Source organism: Montipora capricornis, chromosome 11 (assembly GCF_036669925.1).
Source record: "Montipora capricornis isolate CH-2021 chromosome 11, ASM3666992v2, whole genome shotgun sequence".
Classification (NCBI taxonomy): domain Eukaryota; kingdom Metazoa; phylum Cnidaria; class Anthozoa; order Scleractinia; family Acroporidae; genus Montipora; species Montipora capricornis.
In genome coordinates, this window is record NC_090893.1 from 13,269,709 (window position 1) to 13,279,708 (window position 10,000).

Sequence of the window (10,000 nt, forward strand, 5' to 3'; positions counted from 1 at the left end):
TTCCTTTTTTTCTTCAGATTTTGAAAGCGTGTTCGCTTAACACCTAACTGGCAAAATTTTGAGATTTGAAATTTATCCAAAGGCTGTTTATTTTGAGTGTAAGTTTTGGATTTCACGGTCCGCCATTACTCACGTTCAAAACTGGCTGATTGGACCTCAGAGGGTTGGATCTAGAGAAAGTGACGTCATTTACTCACTAGCTTAAAATTTCAGCGTGTAAACGCAATTATTATATATGCAAAACACGGGTTTAAAAGTCTGAAAGCCCGAAATTCTCGTGCTGCATATTAATTCAGCCGCGTACACACGCGTTGCATTCTTAAACTTGTGAGTCTTTGACGTTAATTAATCCTCGACCCAGCTCTCTCAAGATTTTAAAGTTAGTAATGGCGGACCAATAAATAAGAAAATTCCAGTTAAAATAAACAGGTGTCTTTTTAAAATCAGAACTTAAAACTTGGGTCAGTTAGTGTTTAGTTAACATAGTTTTGAAATCCAAAGAAAAGAAAGAATTGTTTTTTTGGTCGTAGTGCCACTTTAACCGAAACGTTCATAAAAAGTTTTTTTTTGTCAGTCAAATTTTTAATTCTTTTACAGTCATACTCATTGTGATGACTGTTAGCGGTTTGTTACAGTCAGCAAAGGTAATATTGTCCCCAGATAGGCTCACGGGGCGTACATTAGTCAAAACGTTGACAAGGTCGGTCAAGGGTTCGTGAATCCAACATGTGAGTTATTGAATTCCAAGGAAGGAGGCTCAAAATCGACGACAATTCCTTTCTCGGAAGAAGTATGAAAAATCCTCTATCCGATACGACGGTGACAATTTCAAAACGGATGGAGTTATTTAGTGAAGAAAAAAAAAACATTTGTCGACGTATGCGAATTTTCGCCTTAGTCAGGTGGTCAACCTCAATGGCTGGACAATTGCCATGTTTCGTTAAATTCATGTTTCTTATTGAATACTACCAAATTTGACCAAAAAGGTTGGTTTCTTGCCCTCTTTATCTGCTGTTCCGTGCACGAAAGTTAACTGAAAGAAAGAAACTTTATTTTACGAGGAACACGCATTTGTACACAGGTATATTTTCTCCTAGGGCCCAACTAAACTGGAGCCGGAAAGACCCTTTAATTCTGAATGAGCTACACTGAAAGTTGAATTGAGATAGTGTTCAATTTGGGTTATTACCCGGTGGTCACCCATTTAGATATCAACCGGCGAAACAAATCGAAGCTATCTATCTGTCTTTCGTGAAAGATTTGGAAAGCTGACGTTTCGAGCGTCAGCCCTTCATCAGGGTGAATAGAGGAATTGTGGGTGTTGTTGGTTTTTATGAGAGTGTGGAGGAGCTTTGCCAACTGTCTGTCCGCTAAACAAGACTTCTTTTCAATGTATATTTGGAATGCGGGTTATAGACGAATGAAAGAGGAGATCCTCTCACTTGGCTGAACAATTTAAGCAATTGTCTCTTTAAGACGTCTGAAAATGAATTCCAATAAATTGGGCTCATGAGCCGATGAAATTGACCTGCCCCCAACTGAGTGGCTTAGAGCATTGCAACGGCATCGCAGAGGTCATGGCTTCGAATCCCGTGCCGGGGAGCCACCTGACTTTTTCAGGTGTCTATAAGTCAAAGACAATTGCTAAAATTGTGCAGCTTAGTGCGAGGATCACTTCTCTCATCAGGAGTTTTTTTCGGTGGACATTTCGGAATTTGGTCCTGCCATACTTTTCTATAGGCTCGCACTGAAATCCGTTATCACACAATTATAATAGATATTATTCCATTTATTCTGTGAAGCCCAAAGTATTATTAAGAAAATGGAAACTATCTAAGTTTTTTGGCTGGTGACAAATTTGTTGTAATCGCGACACGTAAAACTACGTGTATGTGATTGTTTTCTCCCAAAATTCTATTGCCGATGACAATTTGATATTATATGTGTGACGCAGTTATTTCAGTTGTGCCTTTGAACCCCGCGGGAAAGCTTGTCACGAAGACCATTTTTGAGCTAATATGAAGGGCTTCATTTCATCCGTGTATGTTTTGTAAGTGCAAAACCTGCACACTAAAGAAGATAACGCTTTGGTCTCATCTGTCATAAATAGCTCTTAAATTTTTCAATGCCTAAGAAGCTTGTTTTTGTCCTCAAGAAAACGGTTCTAGCTGTGCTCGACAGCCTTGTCAACCCTCATTGGCCTTACATGCCAGATAAGTTGCAAGATTTTCAGTTGGGAGAGATCAGCGACTGTATTGAACGTGCGTGGAGCAGTGTCCCGGAGGACCCTAAGAATTACTACTTCCGTTATCACTTGTTGGATGCTGACGAACAAGGAAGGCAACCAAAAATTGAGCAGCAAACTGTCAATAAAGCGTTTGACGAGAAGTCCATATCTTGCCTTCGGCATATTGCTGAGTGTGGGGACAAGGTAAATCATCATCTTACGGTGCATGTGAATATTTCGAAATCTTGACACACTGACCACATCGAACTGTCATGAAGTCATCCCACACCACAATTCTTCCCCTCAAACATCTTTTGAAACTAAAATTCACAAGCTATAAAGTTTCACCATTTCATGCAAGTCCCAGTTGTCAGTTACGCTTCTCAAGGGATTTATGGCGCCCTTTCAAGCCAATCAACCATTGTTTGAAGTTTTACCGTATGAAAAGAAGGTTTTGATGAGGCGGTTTTTGCGCCTGTGGTAGCTTGAAGGAAACCAAAACCACTCAATGCCGTGGGACTTTCATATTGATTTACCTTGAAACACAGTGATGATTTCCAAATTATTTTTGAAAATGAAGATAGAGAATTTCTTTTTTTGGTCAGGGTGGCATCATGATCTCGAACATTGAGCTTGACGACAAGGGCTATTCACCTCGGTCTACTTGCCATGACATGTTTCGCGGTAAATGTGAATCGCAGTGTCTCCTCTTAAATTTTACCTTGTTGACCTTTCCTTGTCAGGAAGCAATCCAACATCCCGTTATACGGATGCTTGTCATAAGAAAGTGGAAGAAGTTTGGGCACTGGTGGTTTTGGTGAGCCATGTGTGTGTTGAGTTTGTTGGTACTCTAATCTGCACCGAAAGGTTTTTCCCGGAGTACTCCGGTTTTCCCCATTTCTCAAAAACCAATATTTGATTTGATTTGTTCCGATTTCAGTTCATTGTAGTCTCCTCAACTAGTAGAGCACTCGTGCACGGCTAAATAAGCTTGAGACAAAAAGTGATTATTATTATTCCTATCTTTATTGGATCATGATTTTCGGGGAAGAACTTTAATGACAATTCGAGACCCAATGGTGAGTACTTTGTTGCAATATCTCGGGCCTCTTTATCCAACAATAAGAAACTGAACTAAGCAAAACCAATTGCTACTTTGATGCTCTGCGTTTTCGTGTACCGTTGACACCCGATATATTAATCTGATTTGCTTTAAATAGGCTCGTTTCTGCAGAAGTAGCTACGTTGGCTTATGAAAGAAACTGACACGACTTCTGATCTCTTTTGTAACTGACCAAATTACTATTTTACATTATAATTATTTTTTTTCTCAGTCGATGATAAAACTGGGCTCAACCTGTTACAATATTTTTGGGCTTACACTTTATGCCTTCCTTTTTCTTTCTAGCATTCAAGGAGCCTTTTACATTCTCTTCCTTACCGTGTTGTCTTTCGCACTTATTTATGGCTCAACTCAAGACGATCCAGCTAACTACAGTGGCAAAGCCAATAGCCTGCGCTTGATCTGTGAAATTATCTCCATCATGTTTCTCACGTTTTACTCGTTTAAGGAGGTCGACCAAGCGGAACGGTGAGTCACAGGGTTAAATGTTAGCCCCTGGCTAAGCAATGAAATGTTTCCACATATTAGAGGGCAGATATGGATTGTCTTAAAAAGAGCCAGGAAAGGAAAATCCGGGCTGAGAATCCATGACAGATACTCCATTGCGCTAGTCGCTGCTTTACAACTGAGCTATCAAGCCATCTGTAAGCTGGTCAATTACATGTTGATTTTAGATTCTGAAAAAGGTAAAAGTAACATGAACAATATTTTTGACTATGCCAATGAGGGCTCATTGAATAATATTTATAGATATAGCCAAACCTAAAAGCGGAGCTCCCGTTTCTAACCCCGGAAAGCGATATAGTGTATATGGAAATAATTATGCTTTTGCACAAAGAACAAAAGTAATCGTCATTGGCCGTGTTTTTACGAGCGGATTCAGAGCTACCTTAACTTTTCAATTATTTAAGGTAGCTCTGAATCCGCTCCACAGAATTTTTTTAAGCTTTGCAGAGATTTTCATCTTAACCTGCTGATCATTTTGTGCGATGAAAAATTGGGGTCACCGAGTTCGTTTTTGAGATGTGAGCAGCTAAAGCCAAAATATGGGGTGTTTTTGCAGGGCCTTCCTGTTGCTACGGTAACTTTTACATGAAAAATGACCGAATCTTTTTTAGCAATAATTGGTGTTTGATATGGTACCACAACATTGCTGTTAAGTGATAAAGCGTTGTAGTGTTAATCCTTCTAATAAGAACGTGTCTTTCAAGTGTTGAAACTGGTTTGAGTCACAGTCGGTTACGGTTGTTCAAATTGGGAATACAACAGGCGTGCTATGTTCATTATTTTATTATTGTATTTGCACGTGCTCTCCCCTCATTTAATCTTACCCGTGAAAACACGTATAATTGTAAGGTCGCTCAACAAAGTCTGCAAACAAACCACTTTCAGGAATATTAAGCGAGACAACGACTGTCGTGAAAACACGGCCATTAGTGTACTAGTGCAGTTTACAGTGATCAAACACCTCTGTACTGACAGCATGGTAAACAAACAAGCCTTGCAAACAATAACCAACAATCTCAATCAACAACTCAAACTGAAATTACATGCACAGTAATGTCGTTCACAACGTTTTCGGTTTTGACTGATAATCTTTACACCCTCTCTATTCAGTTTAGAACAACAGCAAAAATTACTAATTAAAAGGTCAAGGTAAAGGGTAGTAATAGACCTAATCGGCTGACTCAATGTTGCACCCAATTCAAACCTTTTGGGAATAAAACGTTTTGCTTCAGGTATTTTCCACATCATTTAAATATGAATGCTTCATTATCATGCAAATACAATGCACAAAGAATCTTAATCTCGGGAGATGTGAATTGGGTACAACATTGAGTTAGCCGATTACGTTATTCGCATTTCACAGTCAAACAAAGCGGCCCACGACTGAACATCCATTGCACATAAAATGCCTATAAATCGAAACAGTTTCCACGGTAATCATGATGAATTCAGTTACATCGTAATCATGATGAATCATGATGAATTCAGTTCCATCGTCTGAGGCCAAGCTGTTTTGAGGTCTGTTAGCAGCGCCATGCAGGATATCGGCCTACATTGGAACCCCAAGAAATGCAATGTCCTCCATGTCAAGAGGGGCAACCAAGTGCAAGATGCGGTGGGGATGAAGCTGGACCAGTCATCAGTGGTTGAGAGCTTCAAGCCAGGGACCAGTTATAAGTTCTTAGGAGTTCACGAAACAGTGACACAAGATGAAAAGCTGGCCCTTGAGAGCGCAGCCAAGGTGTATCTGAGAAGGTTATCGGTGATAAGGTCTAGTCCTCTGTCAGATATTAACCGAGTAAGAGCCAGCAACCAGTACACAATGCCAGTCCTAATGTATCTGATGTGGACTCAACACTGGCCAATTACAGAATTGAGAGTTATCTACAAAGAAGCTAGAAAGATCATCTGTGAAAACGGTGGGAAGCATCCCTTAAGCTCGACGGCGATAATGTATTTGGCAAGGGAGAAAGGGGGCGTGGCTTGCGCTCGGTTGAGCGCGAATACAAGTTGACCAAGATCAAGGCAGCAATGAAGCTTTGTCAGAACATGGATCCCTCTATGAGTGCAACAGTTCGAAGAGAGGGCGGTAGAGAAGGGACACACTTCGCTGATGAAGGAAGCGGATAAGTTTGCCAAGGAACTGGGTATGAGCTTGTCTCTGGAGTACCCTCAACCGTTGTGTCGGTATGTGAGCGATCCTGAGACGGCGATTAAAGGGCCAAAGGTGAAAGAACACCTCAAGAAGGCAGATATGGAGAAGCTGAAAGAGAAGATCAAAGAGGAGAAGTGGCATCGACGGTTCTTACAGGCTAGGTGGCAGGTCTGCGAGTTAAATCAGAGTGGATGCTTTGCGTGGTTGCGTGATTTGACCTGTGCTCGTACCCATACCATCGCTGGGGTAATGGAATTGTACGAGCAGCTTACACCCACTAAGGTGTACACAGTCCACAAAACAGGTGCAGCACAGGGTGACATCACGTGTAGACTGTGTGGGAAAACTCCTGAAACTCTTGTGCATGTGCTAGCAGGGTGCTCTCCTCTGGCCCAGTCTAAATATCTAGAAAGACACAACGCAGCGCTGAAAGTCCTCTTCTTCGAGATGACAAGGGATCTGAGGCTAATTGATTCGGTCCCTTCCTGGTACTCGTGTGCAGTAAGTACCCAAACCAGTCTATGAGTCATCTGAGGCATTAGCGTTTTAGGATGTTCCAGTTTATGGGAACACACCATTGTCAAGGAGAACAGAGTGGACGCTCGATTTGTGGACCACAAAAATAAGAAGGTATGCAGGGTTCGACACCTGGCTACCTGCATTACTAGCCACCGGACTAGTGATTTCTAGAATTTACTAGCCCGAAGCAAAACTTGGTAGCCCGGATCAATTTCCCTCGAAGTCTACTTCAACCCCAAACACGCAAACCTTACTCTAAACTTATTGGCATTTTGTCTTCCATTGTGATAACAATGTGTTATTAAGGAAAAAGCTAACAAAATGTTCGTTTCACATTCACTTGTGCACGCGGCGAAGGCTAACCGTAGAATGCCAGTGCACAAGCCATGGGAAGCTCGCTTTCCACGATGGATTAAAAGTTCTCTTTCTCTGAGTGCTCTCATAAATCTTACTGCTTTCCTGTCTACTCGTACTTTCAGTTTCGGCCGCTTTCCCCGTTTTACATGGTGGTTCCTCGTAATTTGTCAAAAATCGCTCCATCTTCACAATCGCTTCAAGTGCGAAGCGCTCGTGCGCGGCGATGTGCAAGGCATCACACCATTGGTAGGGAGAAGACTGGGGAAGACATTGACCATTAAGCTCAGAGTCTGGGATCTAGCGATGTTTATGAACGACACGCAAGATAAAAAAGACGCCAGAAGATGATAGATTTATGTTTTCTTTGTAAAATTATTCTTTTAATCAACTGTGAACTTCAAACTAAAACTAATTATATCTAGTTTATTTCCATTTTTCTACTAGCCAGCGGGCTATTAAACGTGGTTTTTACTAGCCCGACAAAATTTTTACTAGGGCTACCGGGCTAGCGGAGATGTCGAACCCTGGGTATGGGCTGTGGAGATGTCCTGTCCGTGGATGGAGCATCGGGAAAAGAAGTCCGAGGAGAAGACTGTCAAGTACGGGCCACTGTGATTTGAGCTAAAGAAACAGTATCCTGGCTATGACGTTGATCAATGTAACATCATCATTGACGTGGTGGGGGGATAGTCAATGGATGTAGACCTGACAATGAGGAAGCTCTTTGGCAGTACGGGCTATGACGTTTTGAGACGGATGCAGAAGGCTACCATCTCGAGTTCTCTCAACAGAGTGAGAACTTTCAAAGCTACCGTCAATTGACTTTCCCCGTGGGAATAGTATAGGAGCTCAGTATAGTTTTAGTATTAGAGAGCCGTAGAATGTCTGTAAGATTTTTTATATTTTACCGCTAATTTATTTATTTATTTATTTTTTAACTCAGCAGTTTTCTTTTTATAGTTCCTTCAGATCGCATAGGTTACGCTGCGCGCCCTATGTTGTTCTATTTTAGCATTCATACGTTTACCAACTGCAAATAATAATAATCACTTTATTTCCATGATAAAAATATTTACAAAAATTAAAATATCTCCAAAAGGTAAGAACTATAAATTTACAGGCAATATAGATATTTCTCTGTTTTAAAACTTTTTTAAAACTTCTAAAAAAAAAAAACGTAGAAAAGTTATTTAACATTAGATCTGGCAAGTTCAATGTCCACATCAATGTCTTTAACATTATTGGTTTTCAACCCTGCCATGGACTAGCATCCCATCCAGGGGGAAGTAGAAATACTCCTAGTCGCTTCATGCATGCTACAGAAACCGGAGATAAGCGCCGGCCTGATGGGCCTTCTGGCTTGGAACAGAGACTTTACTTTTACCCATTTTTATTAGGGTAGCTTTCAATGAATTGTTTGGGTTAGCTTCATTTAAATACTTTAAAATTGCAATGTTTGGAGTGGTTATCTCGGTAGCCTGGCCCTCCCTGGGGTTTTGGGAAACAAGGGAGCATGGCTAATTTGAACTGGGGAGCAGGGGAACAATGTCATAATATTTAAGGGAACAAGGGAACAAAAACAATTTTAGGGATCAAAAAGCTGGGAACAAGTTTGAAAGTAATTTGGGGAACAAGGGAACACAAGCAAATATTTAAAGGGAACATGGAAACAAGAACCTCCTTTCCTTCCCCCCCCTTCCTCCTCCGGGAGGGCCGGTGAAGAGCGTTTTCTCTTCATCTATTGAACCGAGTTTGATATCGTAAAGTTCTTGCAAACAGCAAACTGAACAGTATAAATTGTTCCAAGTGTCGTCCAAAAGGGAACGACCGTTTACGAAACGGAAAGTTTCATCGCTGAGTTGTCTATTTACCATGTCTTACGCACGTAGGGAGTAATAGTTTACGTAACTCGGAATATTTTTAAAAGTCAAGTAGACTATTGCACGACTGATAAAACAACGCGAAAATGTATTTTTTAACGATATTTCGGCTGGCCAACACCAGCCTTCATCACGTTTATTTCAAGTGGAGATCTAACGAATTTACAGAATATATATATATACACATGTTATGACGTCATTAAAAAAGTTTTCAAATGATAACGTAACGTGATACTGGATAAACAAACCAAACTTTCAAAAGAATAAAATGCCGTTTAAACACTAGATACTAAATAACGAGATCGTTATATTATCCGTCACGCTTGTGTATCCCAAGAAGTTCTGTAGTTTGAGCTCGCTTCCCGAGCTTTCCTAAAAGAGTTACGTTGATTGATGAGCTTTTCGATGGGAATGAGTAGGAGGCAGTTCGGCCTAGTGGTTAGGACGCTTGCTTTGAGATCTGGAGTTCCCGGGTTCTCGTTCTGACCACTCGCTGAATTTGTTCCTGGTAGTCCCTGGTTCAACTTCCCATCTGTACTTGTAAATAGCGAACTGGTTTGCCTCCGGCCAGTTGGGATTCTTAACAGTTGTTGTTTCGTTCATTGTTTCATTGAAAAGCCCCTATGGGGAGTGGTCAATGAAATATATATTTTAAATATGACTGTGTGAATGGTTATTGCTAGAAAGTGTTCCGAGACTACGGTCTGGATATAACTACTAGTGGGACTGAGTATAGGACCTCTGTGTTGAGGTGACGTTTGCATGTTTTCCCCGATATGCTGAAGCTTTCATAATATATACTGAATCATGTAAATAACATTGAAAGAGTTGCAAGTAATGTAAGAGTTGACTTCGTGGCCTTTACCCGTAGAATGAAAAGTGTATTCATTACGGCAGTGTTCTATATAGGTGAAGGTGGTGCAGTTTTTACTTTTGCACCGAAGAGAACCGGGATAATTATTATTACAAGGTGTTTTAGTTAATTGGGGCCTAATAAGAATGTCACTGATATTTTCACAACGGCGGTAAGCTACCAAAGGAAATGTCTTGAAAACGTTTTGCAACGGTCTGATGAATGAAGTATGTTGGAGTGTTTGTGAATGATGCTAGTGAGGTTAGGTAGTGTTGGATTGTATGTGATAACAAAAGGAATGGTTTCACTGATGAATGTTAAAGGCCCGCTGTGTTTGTGTTTTGAGGAAGTTTCTGTCGTAACCACGGTTAGCTAGGTA

The 10,000-nt window shown here is 40.8% G+C and overlaps 1 protein-coding gene across 1 annotated transcript in view; it reads left to right on the plus strand.

Moving 5' to 3' along the window:
• Positions 1-10,000, plus strand: part of LOC138023096 (uncharacterized) — a 44,078-nt gene that overhangs the window by 8,165 nt on the left and 25,913 nt on the right. Inside the window, exons 5-7 of the mRNA XM_068870128.1 lie at positions 2,156-2,431; positions 2,971-3,044; positions 3,636-3,818. Of these exons, the coding sequence (XP_068726229.1) occupies positions 2,156-2,431; positions 2,971-3,044; positions 3,636-3,818 (533 nt within the window). The remainder of the gene's footprint in view (positions 1-2,155; positions 2,432-2,970; positions 3,045-3,635; positions 3,819-10,000) is intronic.